Source organism: Megalopta genalis, chromosome 2, assembly GCF_051020955.1.
Source record: "Megalopta genalis isolate 19385.01 chromosome 2, iyMegGena1_principal, whole genome shotgun sequence".
Taxonomy (NCBI): Eukaryota; Metazoa; Arthropoda; class Insecta; order Hymenoptera; family Halictidae; genus Megalopta; species Megalopta genalis.
The window spans coordinates 36,588,026-36,611,366 of NC_135014.1; the positions used below are offsets into that span (position 1 = coordinate 36,588,026).

At 44.9% G+C, this 23,341-nt stretch overlaps 1 protein-coding gene across 9 annotated transcripts in view; it reads left to right on the top strand.

Annotated features, from left to right (window-relative positions):
* The window catches only part of NfI (Nuclear factor I), a 109,861-nt gene that overhangs the window by 76,515 nt on the left and 10,005 nt on the right, over window positions 1–23,341 (top strand). For 6 of the 9 annotated variants that reach the window (XM_033478735.2, XM_033478736.2, XM_033478742.2 and 3 more), the window contains 5 exons: window positions 2,541–2,684; window positions 20,039–20,226; window positions 20,436–20,522; window positions 21,227–21,586; window positions 22,975–23,209. In XM_033478735.2, coding sequence (XP_033334626.1) covers window positions 2,541–2,684; window positions 20,039–20,226; window positions 20,436–20,522; window positions 21,227–21,586; window positions 22,975–23,209 — 1,014 coding nt within the window. The remainder of the gene's footprint in view (window positions 1–2,540; window positions 2,685–20,038; window positions 20,227–20,435; window positions 20,523–21,226; window positions 21,587–22,974; window positions 23,210–23,341) is intronic. The other 3 variants (XM_033478740.2, XM_033478741.2, XM_033478743.2) reach the window with 3 other exon arrangements.

Below are 23,341 nucleotides of genomic sequence, written 5' to 3' on the forward strand. Positions count from 1 at the left end.
TGCGACCGGTACTCTCGAGAGCCGCTCGAAAAGTGTTTCCCGCGCTAATTTCGACGGCTGACGAGATTACCGTGTTTTTCCTTTGGGAAACCTCCGCGCCCTTTGCGAGCCGAGAAAGGATTTCCTGCTCATTTCGTCCGTCTCCCCGTTTTTCGAAACGGGTAGTCGCGTTTCAAAGTAATTATTTTCAGCGAATATTCTCCTTTGCGATATCAAACGCTCTCCGAATCAGTCGGAGCGCGAATAGGGATAGGAAGTAGAGGTCTTATGGGATACAGTAAACTCTCCCCAATTTTCCTCGAGTTTGTAAACAAAAATGGACAATTTGGGAAGAGATGATACGATTATATGAGCTTCGAGGCTCATTTTTATACTTTCCGACTGTCAGCAATTATAAAAACGAGGTGCAAAGCTCGAATAATCGTGTCTCATTTTCCATTTTCGTTTACAAGCTGAAGGAAAATTAGGGAGAACTTACTGTACTCGGTATACTGTACCCGCATTACTCGTAACATACCCGGATAAACAAAGAAATCCCGGGTACTCAGATATTTCATAAGATATGTGAAATACGTGAAATACAGGAGAAAATAAAATCGCAGTAGAACTGATAATACGACTAAAATTCTAATCTGATGATGCAAACATTGAACGGTGTATATAATACGATAAAATGATCTGCAAAAATGATTTCTATTTTACGGAATAGTTTACTGCCAGAAAATGTTGATCCAATAATATTTTTATTTTTAAATCAGAATTTTTAATGCAGAATTTGATATAGTTAAACATTTAAGTAAGAGTTATGAGAAGATAAACTGTATCTTAAAATCGAAATAATTCTGTCATATTATTTTACCATATTCAATTTTTGTTCAATCGTTATACCACCGTTCAATTTTTATAATACCGGTCAATTTTGATACAATTTTGATATTCTGGTCGCAGTTCTACACGATTTTATTTTGTATGTATCTCGTATACCTCACGAAATTACCCGGGTACCCAGGCATCTCATAGGTTCAATTGAAATCACAGGCACTGGTAGGAAGCTTGAGACTCCCGCGAGAACCGCTCCCCGGAAAAGACAACGAACAGGCGAGCGAACGAGCGAGCGAGCTTTGCAATTCCGCGGGAATATATTAATGGAATAATTGCACGGCGGCGGCGCATAAATTCCGCAGATAGCAAGAAATAAAAACGAGAAGGAAGAGGATAGATAGCGCGGCTCGGGTGGCGAGGAGACGGGCCGGGGGAGGGGGGGGGAAGGGATTGAAGTGGAAGCTCGATCAGACCCAGGGCCGAAAAGTTTTGACTTTATGCTATTTCAGAGGGGCTCGGAGGGGGTCGCGAGGGGGTGGGCCAACGACGCCGGATAGACGGAATTTACGGACAGAATAAAATGACCACTTTCTCAAGCAAAATATACACGGAGAAAAATTCCGGCAATAAGCATGCCTGGACCACGGCCAACCGCATTCTCCGTGCTCCCTTTTTATCATACATACGTTGCCTTTATGGCGGCGTAGGCGTAAGAGAGGCGCAGGCGGCGGAGGGAGGCCCGAGCGAGCAGGGAGAGAGAGGCGGGACGGTTGATTGACTGTATTGTCGTTAAATTAACGGCTGACGTAAATATCAGCCGGCGAACGAAACTAATTTTACGAGCGTGAAACGGCCCGATGCGGCGCGCACCGCCGTTCTACGCGCCGCGCATTCGTAAATCCGTTTGGTCAAGATGCTACTCCGACTGTATCTCGCCGAAAGAGACCGCCCTTCTTCCGGGATTAACGCCTCTAGCCTTGGGGAGCGGTTCTGTGCCAAGGACACCGGGATTGTCCAGTCGATTGATCTTTAGCCCGTACTCGGATTGCGACCGGATCGCCTCGATGCGCTCGCTAATCGCTGGAAATCGGCCTCTCGAGTTTACGCAGCCCATCGGCCGCGTTCTCCTTCGGGCCGGCATCCAGCGGAAGCTGTCGGCCGCGATACCTTTCCGTGAAAACGATCATTTTTTAGCGATTCGGTTGAATGGTCAAATGGACGATTGACGTGTCTTCAACCGTTCGAGTCCCAAGCAGCGCGATCGCGCCGTTCAGATCTTGCGTCGCGATCAAACTTCAGCGACGCACGTACATCGCATAGCTGCTTTCTTTCGTTTTTCTTTCTTTTTGTATCGTTTGTCAACCTTGACGAGCGCCATCGCGCCGCTCGGTTCTCTTCGCAATTAATTAAGACAAGCGCTGTCACGCTGTTCGGCATTTTTCGACCATGTTTACTGAGTAACCCCTGGGACTCGAACGGTCAAGCCTCGTACGGCGGACCATCTTCGCAACTGACAATATTTAACAATAATGCCGATGTTTGGAACAATTCCCAGCCTTTATTCAGCAATCTTTCAATACACATTTTCCAAGATACCTCTTGCAGGACTTACTGGCCTCTCTGTTGTTCCGAATGTAACAGCAATTTATTTTATATATTCTTTCTTTTTCTTTTATTCGTTGGTTGTGTCTAACAGGCGTCGATCGGGATTTTTGCAGGCCCACCACCGGTGCACCAACTGATAAGGAACGACAAGACTGAAAAGCCCCCGACGGTGTCCGTTTCGAGCGCGCCGACGTTCTCGCCGGTCCTCAGGCCCGAGGACGGCCATCGCGGAATGGACTCGCCTCATTCGCAAACGGGTACGTGATCGAAAGCATCGTGGCCATGTTGGAAATTCTCATGCATAAGCCGGCGATTACGTTTCAGGCTGTCGAAATCTATCCGGGGGTCGCCGTATCGCGGCCCCCACCTCGAGCCAAGATCTCGCGGCTCTTCCTATGCGCATCTCGCACCGAAAACACCATCCGCTTACGTTGAAACGAAATATTGCGCTCCGGCGAACGCGCGGAAAATCTCGGGGGGACAAGGCTTTGTACGGGATTCGTTGAAATCGTGTCACCGCGCGGAAATATTCCGGCCCGATTTTACCTACTTTGAGGAAAGTTCCGCGAAACGATCGAAAATTTTGCAGCGTTTCGAACAGAATTAGAACAACAGTCCGTGCTATACATATACCGTAAGGGAAAATTAGTACGTCTTTGGACCGGTTCCAATTGCGAGGGTAAAAAAAAAGGGAACGCGCGGAATTAGGCGATAGGTGTTTATCAGGTCGAATGGACGGCCGCGGCCGTGGCTCGGGTGGGGCGAACGGAATTTCTAATTAACGCGTTGCACGAATTAGAATTTCATAGGTTCCGCGGAGGCCGATTAGCTTTTTTATATATTCCACGAAGAGCCGCGAGGTCCTGCCGTCAGCCGAAACTTGGCAGCGAGCGTTAACTGAGCGCCTTAACACGTGGCGGGCTCTTTAGGGGTTGCGCGGCCTGGAAAATCGATGGGAAGGGGTTCGTTTAATCGTCTGACTTGTTTGACCCCGTTCTAGAACCGTGTAAAAAAATACCCGGGCAATCCCTGGAGACTATGTGACACCTAGTGCCGTACGCGATCCACCGGTGTACAGGGTGGCGCGAGAAACTCGAGCTCAACGTCGCACAGTGAAACGAAACACCCATTTCCGTGGACATCGTCGGCTAATTGTCGGCATTTTGTACTACAAAATGCGTTAAATCTTTTATAGATCCCGACTAAATCTAGAATAAAGTATCGGTTTGTTCTTCGATAGCAGATTCACAGCTGACCCAAAACATTTTTCGAAAATCGAAGGATCTACCACCCTGTGTGCAGAGTTGGGCATTGGTCGGATTGTTTCGAATAAATATTTTTCTAATATAATTATCCGAATGAATTCCTTTCAGTCGGATATTTTATTCGAATAATTCTTAATTCGTATAATCCGAAAGATTCTTTATTCGATCAACTCGAAGAGGTAATATCGAAGAAGTAAATGAATAAATTATAGAAAAACACTTCACATGTTCTATCATTTTTATTCGAATCAATTATTTTTCCGCATGAATTACTGCACGAATAAATTCTTATTCGAATGAAATCCTGTGTTCGAATAAAATTCTTATCTAAAATTTGTATTCTTATCTGACATTTTTATTCGATACCGTCGAATAAAATTGAATTCGTTAGTCTTTACCATTTCTCCGAGCTTCGAATAAAATTTCGCCCAACTCTGTCTGCAACTGACAGAATCGAATGAAACAACGAAGGAAACGATTGAAATTCTGCTTCGGAACGCGAAAAGCGTGGTCAAACAAGAAACACGAGCTCGCGAATCCCGTCGAATCGCTTCCAGCCGCGGTCCCGCCCCCGCAGCAGCCCCCGGTGTCGGGACACAGGCTCGCAAGGCCGCCGGAAGCTGATGAAATAATGTTAAAGCGAACGAAACCCCTAACGAAAAGCGAACCGAAACTACCGGGAGCGCGTTTTCCCGTTGCGTTGCGTTTGATTGTTGGGGAACATGCTGTAAGTATCATGCACCACGGAATGGGTGCATATCAGCGGTGCCGGATATCCGGAAAAGAGATCCGGTGGCATCGCGGTCGTAAGCTACGGAAAAGACGAAAGGAAAAGACGAAGAGAAAAAAATGACCACGAATTTACAGAGACTGTAGCCCCCTTTGCTCCTGCTCCTTTGGTTCTTTCGTTTGTCCCATCCGAGGAGACCCGCTGGTGGTGTCGACCTGTAGTGACCTTGAACAACCTTCAACTCACGACAGATCCCAGAGCCCGGCGTCTCTCGCGCGCGCTTCGCCCTCTTGTCCGCTTTGTTTTGCCTGACGAGTTCACTAACAAACATCTAACAACGCGATTAGGGTCGCGGGAATCAAGCCGGAGGTGGTCCCACGGTTTCCGGGGACGAAGAGGCTCGATCGGGAATGATCATCTTCTCGCCCCGTTCCCGCTGGCTCGCGTTCAACCGTCGCGATCCATCGATCGGCGACGATCGCCGCGCGGACCGCGATCGAACTCGGTGCGCGGCACTCGACCCGAAATTACCGCCGTTTTTCCGGCGACAATTTCGTCGAGATCATTGGCTCGACAGCGTCGATCGCACACCTTGACGGCAAAGAAAAGAATAAGACGTGAAATGATCTTTCCAATTCCGTTCTTAACGCTTGTCCAATTACGTGAAAATTGGAAAGCAAACTTATACGGCATCGATTGCTTCTTCAACATTCATGCCTCTCGCAAATCTTAATAAAATTAAGATATTATAATGATTAACGTAAAAATTCACTTTTATAAATTAAAGTTTTGTTCAATTCTGTCATCCACGTATTGGCTGACGCGACAGTCAAAGTGTTCACAGAGTTCAATTAAAACTGTGTTTTCTAATGGAAGAGAAAGTATTCAATGAATCACGAATAACTCGAGATCAAGACCGATCGATGGCAACAAAAAAGTGGGAGATTTCTCTATTCGACTTCGTTTAAAACGGGGAGATCTCGTCGTTCGGTTGGCTAAGCGTTAAGAGCAACGTAACTAGAGCTTCCTCCGGAGCAGCTAAATCGCCAGATATCTCAGCGAAGCTGTCTTCCCACGAGCCGCGCTCGCCGAAAACTTCAAATCGAATGTATCGAGAGTTATGGAGCAACTATCCGGGAAGCCATAATACCTTTCCGCGCCGCAAAACCTTCGCCGTCCCGTTACCAAAGAATTATGCGTTCTCCGGCCGCGAAAACCGTGCACAGAGTTCGAACGCGCTATCCGGCGATTCGCCGGCCCGAGAATGTCCAGTGTGCGATAGACCCAAACTGAGCTCAGCCAGGCATCATGTAAGTAAATCGATCCCCGAGAAGGAGGATCCTCCTGGATCCCGATCCCCGGGAACGATCGAGGCCCGGCCCGCATGGGTCAGGTCCGGGGTTCGAATCGAGCGAGCAATGATCGATCGTTTAGCGTCCGCAGCGAGAGAGGACGTCTCGCCTCACTAACCCACTTTCCCCCGAGATCACCGCGCGCGCGGATATTTTCAATCGCTTGGCCCGAAGAAGGAACCTCTCGCGGAAACTCCTCGGAAAGTTCTGCTCGACGGTGTAAAGATTATTTCACGGAGAACCGCGCCACGTCGCGACCTGGGCAAAATCGCTTTATACGGGCATCCAGCGTAGATTTTCTTTATCGAGGCGCATATTTTTTAATCGAGCTCTTTATCGCGCGGAATCTCTTTATCCGGACGAAATTTGACATTTTTATTCGGAGGCTTGCTGGAAAATTACGCAACGCTGTCTGCGAAAGGATGAAAAACACCTTTTGATCCTAAATGATTCATTTATGTTCTCTCATCTCTTGTTCTCGGATCCGGTTGAAAGATAAAATAAGTCATCAGTCGTGAGATACACGTGCAGATTTTCGAAGAAACTGTTCAGAATTATAATTAACTACCACAGTGCCAAATTTTTCAGTTAATCGCGATCAATAAAAGCAATCATTACATAATAATTAATAATTACTGATTACATGATTACTGTGGTAATCATGATCAACGACCACGTTCGCTTCGATTACTTAAGTTATCCATTAATCATTGATTACTTAGTAATCGTAATAATCAATGAGAAGGAAATTGTAGTAATATTGATCGAATTTTGAAAAGAATCGACGTACCAAAGAGACAAATTGTAAAAATAAAAATTGACCTTTGAAAAAAGTCGAAGCACCAAAGAAACAAATTCTAACAATAATAATTGACCTTTGAAAAAGATCGAAGCACCAAAGAAACAAATTCTAATAATAATAATTGACCTTTGAAAAAGATCGAAGCACCAAAGAAGTAAATTGCGGTAACGACAATTGAATTTCGAAACAGCAAACTGAAATAAAACGCCGCGTTATGTACCGCAGTCCAGTTGGAACAGTGCGCGCGAGATCCGCGTACTAGTTAGGATTGTAAAACGTTCCCGGCTGAGGTGTAACGCGGACGAGCGCCGGGCCGCCGTTTAGACACGTATGGTTGACAGAGAATAATCGGCGAGCAAGTATCCAGTGCGCGGCAAATGCACTTCGAAATTAGCGATCGCGCGGCCGAAAGTAGGTTAGTGGGGCTCGCGGTGATTTTTCGTCGAGCAAAACGAACACCGAAGGACGTCCAAGAAGCTGACGTGGGTCCTTGTCGGACGGAATTGCTTCCGGTTCAGAAGAAACATTACCATACGATAAAAATCCGTGGATACCTCCTCTCGCCCACACCCTCCAATCTGGACTTAGAACCATTGCGGAGAATAGGACGGGAACGTTCGACGTTGATGGCTCGATTCGCAAGGGAGCATCTTCGATCGTGAGGAGACCGGAAGTTGCCGGGGACCAAGGGGATCGAACGGATCCGGGAGCCGCGATCTCGCGGTAGGTTCTCGCGCGATCCACGGGATCGATGATCGATGGCGGGCAGCGCTGCGCGGCCATCGGACCCCGACTGTTTTATTCGCGTGGAGAAATGACGCGATGATGATCTCTGTTTCAGTCTGAGCCCGAGCGTAGAGAGAAGCTCGCTTACTCGACTAAAAGGTACTTTGTGACTGGTTATTGACTGTTCTATATATATCTATATATATACATATCTATATATCTGTCTCTATATTTATTATACGTATCTCTATACGTACGTGGACATGTATACAGTACGTGTGCGCGTCCACACGCGGCGGCCACGGGCTGTCTAGGGAGTTTCGTCGCGGTCCTCTGCCGCACCTGCTTGCGCGCCACTCTCCCGCCGAATTCGAACGCGCTCGCTCCTCGAACTCGCCTCGAAGCTCCGCTTAATAGCAGGAAATTTTGCCGTCTTTCGTTAAATCCTTTTCAAGCAATTTTATGAAGGATTTCAATAAATCCGTGGTTTCCTAGGAACCGATGCAATTCAATTCGAAACGAGTAACTAGAATACTTGAGTTACTAAAATCAATATTAATAATAAACCTACCACAGCAGTCGAAATGACTGGTTTCGTATTTTCCATTTTAAATTACGGAGATTTTCTCACTGGAATCGATTGAACAAATTTCTTAATTAGTGCAGACGTTATAATAAAAATGGCGCAGAGTCCAAGTAAATTCAGGAATATCGTTCTTGTAAAGGGACACGCGTCAGTTATTTTTAGTGCTCGGTAGGTTCAGTGTTAATGGAGTCCATGCTGACAGCCATAAAATTGTTGCTTAGATCCTGCAGTATCGTTCAAAAGTTTTGCGTATTACATATTTCTGGAAATATTTCAAGAAACATCAAACGAGAACCTGAGTACAAACATTTTCGAATTCTTGTTCTTCCTTCGACGGCGAAGAAAATCAGCGACGGCTGAGGGAGAACGCGTGGTCAGGCGAAGGCAGAGGATCGCGATCGATATTGGGCGTCGATCCATCGACAGGAAAAGCCCTGGTGCACAGCCACGTGCCCGTGTTTCCGCGTGTACGTACACACAATGCATCACGATGTCGTATCAGCTCGAATCTATATATTTTTCTCTATTGCTGTCACGTTTGTCATTTCTTTTGTTTCCCCTTTTCCACGATCTCTCTCTCTCTCTCTTTCTCTCTTTTCGTTCTATCTCCATCTCTTCATGTCTCTCTCACTCACTCGCTGTACACCGTTCTCCCCCTGTATCCCATCATCCATTTCTTTCTCTCGTAACACGTGTAACACATAAAACCGTACGTGCACACGCGCGAGGAACGTCTCTGGTAAGCGATTGCACGATCCGAACGATATTTTATTCGACAGTGGACAAAGTGTAGAACGTAATTTGCTCGCCGGTAGATCCGGTTTTCGAAAAAATCGATACAAACGGCGTTGACCATGCGGCACCACGTGTGTCCGACCATTGTTCGCCGATTCTACTCGATCCGGGATTTCTAACCCGCCATTGCTACTTGTATCCTGATTCAGTACGCGAATATTTCTCGTTCTTATTAGCTCTACGAACATTCGCGAATAAATCAAGTTATTAAAATTTTCACATCGTAGTTTTAATAAATTTCAACGAGCAGTTAATCCTTTGCGCTCGAACGGCGACTCTAAAGCGTCATTGAAAATTGCTGTATCGCGTTTCATAATAATTTCAATGTTATCAGAATTTGTTTATATTTGAAGAAACTAGTTAAACGTGTAACTACTGCATGAGTCACAAAATTCAATTTCATATGTATGAAATGCACAAGGTTATACAGGGTGTCCAAAAAATGTCTCGCAATTTGAAAGTGGCGGGTTTCTCAAGTCATTTGAAGCAACTTCTTCCTTTACAAGAATTTTCTCCGAGGCAGCATTAACGAGTTATTAACGAAAAACAGTGACCAATGAGAGGCGAGCTCAGCTGGCGCGAGGCGACCGAGTCAATGAGCGGAACTGGACTTCGTGCGCTGGTTGGCTGGGCCGCCTCGCGTCAGCCGTACTCGATTCTCATTGGTCACTGTTTTTCGTTAATAACTCGTTAACGGTGCCGCGGAGAAAATTTTTATAAAGAAAGAAGTTGCTTCAAATGATCCGAGGAATCCGCCATTTCCGGATTGCGAGACATTTTTGGGACACCCTGTATATTTTGAATTTCCGAGTTAAAGGGTTAAAATTCTGACTGCAAAGGGTTAAAATAAATATTGCACTGTTGTATTTAGGTTGAAAGCTGAACGGAAATTGCATTAAATTGCCCATCGGGGTTTTTCACAATCGTTTATTAATTGGATGATATTGTTCTACATTTTCCACTGACTTTTTCCAACGAAGTATCGACTCCATCGTACTTCCGTGCATCCGGAGCGATCCGACCCCCGTGGAAAACGTTCTTCATCCCCGCGACCTCTCTCCCTCCAGCTGTTACATTTCTCTCCTGTTAGCGTGTATTGTGCTAGCTCGGGAGTTTCGGATTGACGGGGGCCGCGTCTTCGAGACCAGCCGCGATCGATTTCGCGAGATTCGCGCGAAGATTGCGAGAGTTTTCGGGAACTGCGACTCGATGGAACGACGAAATAGTCGGGGGAATGGGGGAAACGGTTCATAGGGGATCGCCGATGCAAGAAATTTTCAAACTTGGGACGTTTGTCGCGGATAGGAACGAAATTTGCCTGCGGACGAAAAATATCGCGAGATGTTCGGAGTTGCTTGACGAACCAATTTCTTCCAAAGAAAAGACGTAAAGAACGTCAAATGAATATTATTATTGAAAATTCGAACACGTAGCATGATGTTTAGAGAATTTATAGTTTTTCTCTGACGACATTCTTTAATTTCATGTATTTTAAAATTGTTGAAATTATACAGAAGTTTTTGGGGCAAATGATTGGATAAATTTCTTAATTATGTAAATTATATAAATTATATTATGTAATATATATATAATATATATTATATAAATTATATAAATAAATTGCAATAAAAATAACAAGATACCAAATTAAATTCAGATTTGTAATTCTTACACATGCTCGATAGGTTTAGTGCTAATACGATAAATAAAATAATTGTAACTATGTAAGTTGGTGAGGCTGGTAGCGAACGTGTTAAATTTAGAAGCAAAAATCCTTTTTTTTAGAACGAGCATCGAAAGTATTATAAAAGTGCTCCGAACGCATCGTTCAATTTTCGCCGATCGAATAAAAAGGGTGTAGATAGCTTGGAAGGAGTGCAGACATTTTGGAATCGGAACGTTTGAGAATTTAGCGAACCGAGGGGAGGATCGCTCGCAATCCAGAAGCACCGTTTCGAAGTCGGCAATTGTATCGTTTTGATGGAAGAGCGTTGTAGATCATCGGGGAGGCTGGGAATCTCAGATATTTGCGAGTCTACGGACGTGTTCAGGGTCAGGCCGGCGGAAGCTGAGAAATTTAGGGTAATAGGGTAATTTCTGGAAAGGATAGTCTTGCGAAATCCCCGGCAACGAGGACGCGGATCGTCAATGCGGCTCGGAATTGCACAATCACCCCCGCGGCCGCCCCTCGCGCCACCACTTTATATTTCCCGTGGTGTGCATCGGCGCGCTCCGTAACACGAATGCATCCTGCACTGTCTTCCTCGTGCGTGAATGATCATCGTTCACTCGGGCACGGTCTCGGTTTCAAAAACATTCTCTTGATCTCCCCGAACGCTTCAATCCTCGATCCTTTCTCCAGTTGAAAAGATCCTGTATTTTAATTGCCATCGAAGAACAAAATGTTCGTTCGGGGAAGTGCGGATGGCATTCGATAGCATTTTCGTTGTCGGATCATTCGATATTTTGCTGAAAGTCTACCAAAAAATTTTGGAGGTGCTTGCAAGTGCTTTCAAAGTACTATGCTTTAAAGCGCTGATGAGCTTGAAGTACTTCGAGGGCTTTGAAGGTACAATAAATTCTCCCCAATTGTCCCTCAGCTTGCCATTAAAAATGGGCAACTTGGAAAGACTTTGAAAGAATATCTTTGTTTAGAAGCTGAGGGACAATTGGAGAATATTTACTGTACTTCTAAAGTATTTGAGAAATCTGAAAATGCGATAAAGAGAATTTTAGAGACCTAGAAAGTACCCTAAATATTTTTTCAAACCTTGCAAGTGCTGCTAAACTGATATTTAAATTTGGCAAATACTTCCGAACCATATTTCAGACTTGACAAGTACTCCAAAAATTATTCACGGATCTGAAAAGTACTCCTAAGATACTTCCAATAGTTTTTGCAAATCTCACAGTGCTTTTAAAGTAATTCGCGAGTATCTCAGATATTTCCAAAATAAATACCTTGAAGACCATTCCAAGTCCTGGATGGTTCCCTTGGAGTACCTCGAAGACCTTGAAAGTACTTCGAAGACTTGCGAGGTACTCGCGTAGTATCCGCGGTACTGAAAAAAGCAAACCATTCGTCGTAGCACCGAAGCTACTCGAAAGTTCAGATTCGCCGGCATCGAGAAGCGCGTCCGGGCCACGGCAGATCGCCGAAACTGTTCAAGGATTCAATGTACTCGACTTTCGTACTCGGCGGCGTGCTCAAAGGCCTGCTCGAGTACTCGCGGCATGCTCCGCCGAGCAATCTCCTCGAATGCCTCCGCTATCGATCTCCGGCGACGTTCGGTTCTTTCCCGAACCTTATCTGTTACGTCCACCCCCGCTCCTCCTGGATCCGCCATCGCCTCCGTGTCCCCCTGATTCAATAGATCTATTCCCAATCGCGCTAAGTGCAGTGCTTAATTTCCAGTCCCCGCTGCGAGAAGCTTTTCAAAACAATCGTCGAACGACTGATTTATCGTACCTCGTCGATTTCGGTGTCCCTCCTCCCCCCGCTCGGTTCCTCGCCGCCCCCTCACCATAACTCTTCCGCGATATCCGAACCGAAGATGTTATCCAGAGTAATGTTCGATGATCGACGGGCTACGGTCGTCGACCACCTCGAATTTAAGCACAGTGTCCCCCGTCTTTCTCGACCTCCCCCCCGACACAGCCCTCTCTTTGTTCATCGAATGTACCGTGCCTGGCACACTTTAGCTCCCGTTATTCTCCTTCTTCTCATCTCGTCCTTGTTCTTCCGTTTCTGGTATCTTTGGTTCTGTTTCGTTCCACGAGACCTGCAGTCTCGACGCCTCTTGTTATGGTAGTTGTTGCACCCCCTATTAAAACTCCACCGTTGGTATATGTATTCCAAAGTACATACGTATACAGAACTGGTTATGATGACACACGTCCGTTTTTTGGAAGTGCTTGCGATGTTCACGCGCGATCTGCTGCATACTCTCTCTCTCTCTCTCTTTTTCTTTCTTTTTTTCTTTCTTTATCTATTTATCTGTCTGTCTGTCACTCTATTTTTGCATCGATAGAAACTGGATATTGTGTTCTTAGTTTGTCTGATTTTATGGGACTCCGTCACGTGGTCCGTCTTTATTAGCCACGCTCACCCACAAGCTTTACCCCTGATTTTCTTTTCTTGGTCACCCGTTCTCGGCCCCCTTTCTACTTTAGTTTTGGGAATGACACCGGGAGTAGTTTTATACCGCTGACTATCGATCTCGCACTCGAACCCGGGCGTTTGTGAACTGTTCGTAACGCGAACGATCCGGTACAGGGAGCCGCGAATAGTTTATAGAACTTTCTTGCTGTTCTGATCAACCAACAAATTCTTAACGATAGATTCGCTGAGCATTAAAAACAGCTGTTTTATATCAATTTATCAAACTAACAATGAGACGTTCATTCTGACTTTTAACTTGAGTGTTATTGTAATATTTGCCGCTAGTAACACGTGTATCGAATAAATAACTCGTAAACCTGTCTTTGCAATCTGAATAATCGTAAATGAAAAGATTAGTGCACCGTCATTATCACGGGTTTCCGTAATCAAGCAATCTCGATGACCAAGAATTTCACTTTAATCAAACCGCAACGATTCGATCGACGTCGATGTTTGTGGGCCACTTTCGCGCCGGGTTGACTGTACTTCGAATCACTTCTTAGCAATTCAAGCAATCTAGAAATGCCAGTATATCGATTTATAGCGTGTTCAATGGTGGAGGTCTTTACGCGGAATTGAAAAGAATTGATCGCTTTCGATTAGTTGAAATTCTAGCTCAGGTCTGCTCCTAGTTCTATCGATTTCTGAAAAATTGCTGCGAGGAGAGGCCTTTGGAATCGTCTCCGCAAGAATAAAAATCAATCGATGCAGGAAATACTTGAAAATACTTGTTGCTGCATAATTGATTGACTCGCTGCACAGTTAATTGACTCGCTGCACAGTTAATTGACTCGCTGCACAGTTAATTGACTCGCTGCACAATTGATTGACTTCCTGCACAATTAATTGACTCGCTGCCCAATTAATTGACTTTCTGCACAATTAATTGATTTGCTGTACAATTAATTGATTCGCTGTACAATCAATTGACTCGTTGCACAATTAATTGACTTTTTGCACAATTAATTGACTCGCTGCACAATTGATTGACTTCCTGCACAATTAATTGACTCGCTGCCCAATTAATTGACTTTCTGCACAATTAATTGATTTGCTGTACAATTAATTGATTCGCTGTACAATCAATTGACTCGTTGCACAATTAATCGGCCTTCTGCACAATTAATTGACTCGCTGCACAATTGATTGACTTTCTGCACAATTAATTGTCTCGCTGCCCAATTAATTGACTGTCTGCACAATTAATTGACTTTCTGCACAATTAATTGACTCGTTGCACAATTAATTGACTTTCTGCACAATTAATTGACTTCCTGCACAATTAATTGACTTTCTGCACAATTAATTGACTGTCTGCACAATTAATTGACTTTCTACACAATTAATTGACTGTCTGCACAATTAATTGACTTTCTGCACAATTAATTGACTTTCTGCACAATTAATTGACTTCCTGCACAATTAATTGACTTTCTGCACAATTAATTGACTTCCTGCACGATTAATTGGCTTTCTGCACAATTAATTGACTTTCTGCACAATTAATTGACCTGCCAGTAAAAAATTGAATATTCGAACGAAGTCTGTTCGAGGGACGACTGCGGGCGTTTCCGAAGGGTTCTCCTTCGACTATTGTACCTTCCTTGGAGCGAAGGAGTGGGAGGGAGAGTATCGGGGAGAGACGAAGCACGAGAGTCGGAAGTGGACTAATTCGACGGTCGTTTGTCCACCACAGGGGGATCCCCGAGAAATCCGCCCGACGTCTGATTCCGACACGGTGAACCGGTGCGTGGCGGCGAGCAACTCGAAAGAAAGCAAGAATGTTATATATGTTATAGCCCTTAATCAGAATCTGTGTGTTAGCTCGATGTTGCATCTCTATACACTCACAAGTCGCTCCAAAGTCTGGGATCGCTCCGCCATGTTTGCTCGGAGAAAACGGCGCCGTTCCTCCGAGACCGCGTGCTCTACACGGTGCCGTTTAAATACGGATCTGTCTGAACTGTCGTTTCTTCGCCACCAAAATGTCCGGTGATTCTTAATGTCGTGTTTCTTAACCGGATCGATGCTCCTCTTAAATCCTATAATATCCTCCTATAAAATGTTTTCTGACGATAGAAATCGAATCGGTCGAAAGTTATTGAAATCTCCTCCGTTTTCTCCGAGAAAAGGGCGATCCCAAATTTCTGGGCAGCACGGTGTACACACATACGTGTCGGTACATGTATGACCGTTACGTATTCGCGTGACAATTCTTATAAATAGACATGCGCACGTATATTTGACGGTTGACGACCGTACGTGGTAATTAGGACGATTGAATAGATGTACGTGTCTCTGTGTTTATAATAATTGTTGCACAGTCCGTATAGCCGCCTGCAGCTGTGTGCACGATCGTACGCGCAATGCTGTCGTTGGTAGGCGTGCCGACGTATTTTTCTACTTCCGTTCTACCGCCACCCCCGCACCCCCGTTTTTTTCCCATCAGCCGCCCGCCTTCTCGTCCATAGTTCTGTCCGGCATCGAAACGAACGAGCTGTTATCTGAATCCCAATTTTCTTTACCACTTTGCCAGACCATTTCGTTTCGACCGATTCCGTGACGATCATGGAACGTTTGGTCCCCGAATTAAGAGCCGCGGTATGCTTTGTCGCGGATGATTCAATCCCCTCGCGATCTCCATCGTTCGAATTAACCGGCCAAATCGTTCTATCAACGCCGAAAGGGGATCCGCGTGAAAATATAGAAAAGAAATTCTCCGTGGAAATCTCGATAAACGGGATCAATCGAAGCTCTAGCGATCTGCCCTCCGAGTCTGCCGTTCCCGATTTCTCCGGCGGCCATATTGGAGAACGAGATTGAATCATCCGACACTTCCGGCCGTTTCGGCGGATCGACCGAGACTTTTTGGTTGCACTCCCTTTTCCCCGTGGATCGGATGAAGCTTGCGCTTTCAGGCATATATGACATAGCCGAGAACGATTTAGAAGCGAGACGTTTGTTTTCTAGGATCGTGGTTTTGTTTGTTCGTTGCGATCGAAGGCTTGCCGCTGTCTCCGGCCTAAGGGAAACGTGTACCTTTCGAACGACCGGCCGCAGTAGATACGGACGACCATGATCGGACACACACGGCAATTAAACCGGTCTGTGCGTCTGATCAGCATCCCGGTGAATCTACTCGATGCGAATGCCCGGCGCGCGACTTAAGCTCGCGTTGCTAACAGCTCCAAACACTTCCAGGTCCTTTGCAGTCCAACGATTCGAGGTCTTCGACCTCTTCCTCTCCCCTTCAACAAGAAACTCTTGACAGTACCACCACCCTCGACAGACTTAATTGATTTCAACTATTCTACTCTCATCGCACTTTCGGCGCTGATGCACGAGTCCTGACGTTTCCATCTCGGCGGCAATTTTCCCTTGAATAAACAATCGATCGTCAAGAGAAAATCGTGCCCGGAACGAAAGCGACGGGACGAAGTACGTCGGCCGATTGCTTTCGAACTAAACGAGCTACCGCGACAGGCGGAGCATGGAGAATAAATCTAGTCCGCCTGACAACGACCACACAGTCATTAACAAAGCCGGGTGAACATAAGCCACGAAAAAACAGAGTTGGGCAACGTTTTATTCGGATGACGGATAAAAGTTGAAGAGAAAGAATATCATTCGAACAAAGATTCATTCGAATAGATACGCAGAATAATTTACGAAGAATAACGAACGATCGTTAGTCCAGTGAAATATTCGTGCGAAAAGATTTTTCGATTCGGACAATCGACTTCGATAAATATTATTAATATTATTATAATACATCCGAAGGGGGAATAATCCGAATAATGTCGAACTCTGCACGAAAACCGACCGAAGAGCATCGATCTAACCGAACTCGTATTTTTGTATGCCTCTGTATGGAAAATAAGTGTAAACTGCGATATTCCTGTGTATGTATAGTAAATATTTATATGTGTATACCCACGTATATCCGAATCTATATATCTGACGCCCCCGTTTGCCTGTCTGTCTGACTGACCTGTCCGTTAAACGGCCCGCGAAAGCAAAAGGAAATTCTGCAGAGAAACGCCGCTCGATATTAATTCGTGAAAATGCAGAAAGCCTATACCGAAAGCATACACTATATGCTGCCGCCCCTACGACTAGTCGAAGAGAGCGATTCGAACGAACGAATTTTGTCGAGAATTAACGCCCCCGAACAGACTGGGAACAAGGTTCGGGGCTTGGAAAACGGACAGACAGACAGACGGACGGCATTTCTTGCTAACTGCGTAGTACCGGTCTACCTGGTAAGCTAGCTGTCGCTGTCTGTCTGTCTGTCTGTCTGTTTCTCTGTTCGTCTGTGTGTACGTCTGTCTGTCTGTCTGTCTGTCTGTCCGTATGTCCGTCCGTCCGTCTGTCTGTCTGTCTGTCTTTCTGCCCAACCACCCTGTTACACCCTTGTACACCTGTTCACGTATTACTATTTTTTAAGGGCGCGGCCTCGAGTCTTAACGAGTCCATTGGTGGATCACCGGCCGCGGCGGGAAATTCGAATATTCGTATTCTCCCGCGCGATTCTTGGCCAGTGCTGTTCGGGATTTCTCGGTTATCTGCACTCTCGAAACCTCCGATCGCTCGAAAGAGCTTAAAGGAAGGTCCAATTTTCATCGGAAATCGTAAGTCACGGTAAATTCTCTGAAATCGTCCCTCAGCTTGTAAACGAAAATGGACAATTTGCGAGGAGGGGATAGGATTTTTCAGCTCATTTTTATAGTTGTTATAGCTATATATCATATATATATATATATATATATATATATATATAAAATATATATATATATATCGCGGCTATAGAAACGAGCCGCGAGGCTCGAATAATCGTATCTCCTCTTCCAAAATCGTCCAATTTTTGTTTACCATGTGACGGACAATTTGGGAGAATTTACCGTAGTTAGCTCGAGGTGTCGATGGAAAAGTCTGACAATTGAATCTGCGAACGAAACAATTTTTGTGGATTTTTTTAATGTCCGGAGAGTTCGAGATTTCAGCGAAAATCGAAAGAGAATCAAGTATTTGAAGGTCGACGCGAATCGTCGACTACGGTTCGGCCCGTGATCCATAGATCGGATCGAGGCCGTGCACTCTCTCTATCTCTCTCTCTCTTTCTCTCTTTCTCTCTGTTGGTCTGATAACCGTGCACACCATAATTATCTCTATCTCACTCACTGTCACACGGCCAATGCTCTGGGTATGTCGTATGCTGGATGGAATTAACTTATACTCTATACTATATATACATATATATATATTGACTTCACCTAATAATTGACTTGATAGAACGTTCGATTGATTTTCTTACGATACCTTGGATTGAGACATGTTTACTGCTCTAACACACACTTGTCTGTCTCTGTCTATCTCTTCTATCTATCTCTCTCCGTACGATACTACCTATTACTATTGTTGTTGCGATGTTGGTGTTGTTGTTTATACCATATACATATATATATATACATACATACATGCATACATATATATATATATACCACGTATATATGTATATCATTGTATTGATGTTGATGTTGTTGTTACCTTGATGTTTTTTGATGTGTTGTTTAATCGTTGTTATCTTGCTGTTTGATGTTTGTTGTTGCACTATATATATATTCTATATATAATCTCTCTATATATATTCTATATATCATATATATATATACATACCTATATGTATATATACATACATGTATATATCCACATATCTCTGCGCGTGATACAACGTGCACACGCGCGCGCGCGCGCTAGCACCCCGTCAGCAACAATAAACGGGAGTCGTTTTGTCGAACAGAAATCTCATACAGTAAGAAGAATTCTCGTGCAACTAACATCGTGCTTTATCGAACCGCTGGCCGTGCTATGATATTCATTGGATCACTATAGGAGTCGAAGAATCTCCTCGAACATACTCGAGAGCGCGCGCGCGCGCGTTCACGCGTATATAGGTACATGTACATTTCAGCCAGCCAGCCTCACGCTTGGAGTGCCTCGTATATACATATATACAGAAATCTGTCTATGTATACGTATATATACATATGTGTACACATATACACATATATGCATTGTATATATATGTATATATAGATATACTTAACACGATATAGTTGGTCGCCTCCCCTACCCCCTTGATACACCACTAAAACCACCCCCTAACAGACTTACAGCGGCAATCGTTATCTCTGTTTGCTCCCACTTCCATTAAACTCGAACTTTAATAACCTCCCGGCTTTATTAACGTTTCTTGGCGCGAACTGTTAACGTCGTCGTCGTTGTCGCCCGCGATCTAACATTCAATTAATCGAAACCCTGCTGGCCAACCTTTTTAACCCTGCTGCTGCGTCCTCCGTTTTAACCGAAACATTCTTCCAAAGTGTAACAGTTTCGATTGCAGTTTCAATCTTATTATTCAATTCTTGCGAAAAATTATCGACATCGTGTTTATGACACTCGATAATCATAATTAAGGAAACAACGATTTGGCTAGGTCTAAAATGTTACACGATATAACAGTGGCGACCCTTTTGGTAATTCTGGGCTCTCGACCAACCCTTTGCACGCGAGCGGTGGCTCCGAGGCGCCATTAAAAATCGCCATGTAATTCATATAACAATTGTTTAGATTCGTAGTTACTGTTTAATTAATTGCTACATATTTAAATGTCGTATGCAAAAGCAACTGATTCGATATAAACGAAATGAGAACGATGACATAGAGCAAAGAATTCAGGTCAGAAGAGAAACGTCTGCGTCGTTGAGATTAAACAGCTCGACCCTCGAAGGGTTAACGGTAGACCAGTCCATCGTTGAAAGTAACTAGATTCACCCTATAAAAATAACAAGACTGTATTCATTCGAATTTCGTGCGATCTTTGCTGTAAAATAATTTCAATCGTCGCGAAATAAGAAACCGGTGGCGCGAACACCGTTGGTGCGTCTAGTTTGAAAGGGTTAAAGGGGCGAGCAGGACACAGCAGGGTTAATAAAATACCGCGGATTGTGACGATAATCTGGACGTTCCGGCGAGAATGATTCCAGCACGAGTATCGACTTGTTTCGAGGATAAAGTGAAGCGGTTGAAACAGGGTCGATTCGTCGGAAGATGGGCGGTCGAAGTTCAGGGGGTGGTTCACCGTGGCCCTAGCCGTGGCGGTCGGAGGATGACAGTGGTGAATTGTGTTTCAGGATTGCACTCGCCGCACGAAGGACTGGCCGGTGGTTCCGGTCAGAGTATGTCCGGGCTCGCCTACTATCAGCCGGAGCACCCTGCCTCCGCGGGGGTGGTCAAGTACCCCGAGAACGGTCACGACACCCTCTCGGACTTCGTCACGTTCGTCTGCCAGGAGGCCGAGAATACTCAGCAACTGCCCCAGGTAGCTTCCGGATCCTTTAAACCCGCCCCGTTCTCCAGTTTCGGTAATACAAACATTGCTCCGCTCCTAGAGTCAGTTCTTTCGCCGTCGTTGCCCAGATTTCTCTACCCCCGCGAGCTCGCAGCCGAGCTTAATCTAGATCTTTCTCCAATCCAGTGCATAATTCTGTTTATTTTGCTGATCGATGTTTGCATGATCGTAACGAGAAGAACGGGACGGTACTCTGCGACCTGCATCGTCATCCGTGTTCCAATCGCCCTGGATTCTACGAGCCTAATTCGCCTATGGTAGAGTTGGTAATAATTGGCATTTAGTATTATCGAGACTACGGAAATTGTTCTGTCGACGGTCGGACTCTGAACCCCTCGTTTATGGCGGCAATCCTTCACGAAATAATGTGTATCTCGCATCCTTCTGTTCCCTCTCGAAAACGCTCCTTGATGCAACATTTAAAGATTTATAGATCGTTTGAAAATATGGTTTCATAGTCCAGTGGCTGAAAGATTTACGAATGATCGAGAAAAACATCCCTGAAATTCGAACACGAAAAAGAGATCACAGAAGACCTTAAAAATTCGCAGAGGGTCTGGAAAACCATCCCTCAAAATCAAACATGGAAAATATCACGGGAGAAACTGAAATGAAACTGAAATTGAAGCTTCATCCCTTAAATTTGAAAATAAAAAAATCATCCCACATTAAATTCACAGAGGATCTAAAAATATTCCCAGCCGATCTAGAAAGACGTCCTTCGAAATCCAACATAAAAAAGTTTAAAGATCTCTCGGAGACCATCCCTAAATGAATAAAGATAATTAAAAAAAGTCACTGGAGAACCTTGGCGAGATCATGATCCCCATTTCCGTTGCCGAACGAGGGGTGCAAGAGGTCTAATCTAATTAAAATAGTTCAATAAAAGAGATACAATGATCCATAAATCGGGGTGAGTGGATCACGCGCGGGTCGACGACGTTGATCGGTGGGTGTGTGGTATTTCCAGGCGCAGCTAGCCGGACCCCGCACTGGTATACAAAAGTTCTCTCAGTATTATCCGAGCTCGATGTTGCCGCCACCTCCGCCGGCCCCGATGGCGAGGCCGGTCGCGATAATCAGGTCGACGGGCGAATTAACGGCGACGAGTTCGAACTCACCCCCGACATCCTCGACGTCGCCGACGGACCCGTCCGAGCTGGCCCCGAGTCAGGAACAAATGGCTGCCGCCGCGGTGGGCCTCGTTGGATCCGGCTGCCAGAGCTCCGTCGATCCCGCCGGGAGGAAGAGTCCTGCGAGGATTCTCGTCACCGCACCCCACACCAGCCGGGAATACACCTTTGCTCATTTCCACTCCCAACCTGGACAGGTGAGCTCCCGTTTAAGCATAAAATGCGTGATTAAATTCTCCCTAATTGACGCACCGATTGCGCACAAAAATGGAAGGGAAGAGGAAGAGTGGAAAGAGGAGATACAATTAATCAAATCTTGCAGTCTGTTTTTATAGTTGTTGACAATCGATAACTATAAGAATGAGTTGCGAAACTTGAATAATCGTACCTTCTCTTCCCAAATTGCCCATTTTTGTTTCTAAGCTGAGCGTCAATTAGGAAGAATTTACTGTAGCCCGAGTACAGTAATTTCTCCCGGAAATGCCAAATCTCGGGTTGCTGCGAATTTCCCTGTGCTAGTTCTACGTCTATGAAATTTATTACTACGTCGATGCTAAGGGTCGACGGAGTCGGTCAAGCGTGCGATGCGCCACGCGACGTGAATTCCTGGTAAACGATACAAAATGCCTTTGAATCGTGTCATGTGACCTTCGAATCGTGGCGAAAAATTAGAAATAAAAAGGTTAAGTCATCGTTTTTATTCTAGCATTACTATGTATTCATATTAATGTGCACCGGCACATTTTTTGCCGACAGCTTCGAGTTTCCATAAAAACGAGAGCCGCGAGAGTCGAAGAATCGCGATTTAGTATTCTCTGATCTGCCGATTTCAATTCCGACCTCCGAACATTTGTGGGAGAAATTACTGTAATTTGTCTTCGCCGGTCGCTTCGGCATTTAGGCATTTAGCATAATACCGTTCTTTTAACACTCGCATGACGGATCGTGATTCCGGTGGCCGGATCTCGTGTGACCCATACCAAGCATCCATAGCATTTCACTTCCACTGATTTATTCCTTTTTTAATTATTAGACTGCGGATCTTTATGCAAAAATAAAACTTATCTTCACTAATTGCAAGACGCAAGAATCGTATATACATTTATTTATTTTCTTAATCATTTTAACCAGTCGACAGTAATAAAATAACACTGTAAAATTGTTCAAACATGTTTGCTGATTTGCATGTGTACCACTCATTGGTCTCATAATATGATATTGCCACAATGAAAGTTGATAGGAAATAAAAATTTATCTATTTTTTCTATTTATAATGAGTAATTCGTTACGTTACCTTGCACGCGATACATGAAGGTCACGAGGCCATCGTCGTGCGAGGGTTAAATCACAAAAAAGATTCCACTCGTTTCGTTCGACTTGATAAAGTTCGTTTTATTTAAAAAAGCGTCAACGTATTTTCGGCGGTAACTGTAAATTTAATTTTTCTTCCAAGATCTAATTGCAATCGAGAAACTTGGAATCGTTGTAACTGTGAAGGAAATGAAACAGCGCGGGATTAAGAGCGTTCCGTGGTAGGATTAATCCTGTGCACAGGTGTTTGATAAGATCTTCTCGGACTTTTCAGCAAATATTCACCTACCCCACGATCAGCTCCATGTCGGGGGTGATCTCCCCGACGAACCTCTCCCTGTTCTCGTCGCCCGTGTCGGTGACGAGGCCGGTGGCGACCCAGAGATCGGTCTCGAACGTGCCACCCCGTTGGAACACGGCGCCGTTCATCAACCTGGAGGACGACTACAACATGATCGCCCCTATCATCACTGGAACCGCCAGCGAGCCGCCCTCCGCCATGGACGAAGGTCGGTGATCGTTTGGATCGTATCTGCTAGCCATCCGTTGGATCGTAGCAAGTACAGGGTGTCCACAAACTTATACTATGCGTTATCGAGGTCAAACAGATTAAAAAATCCTTATAAACATATGTCCGAAGA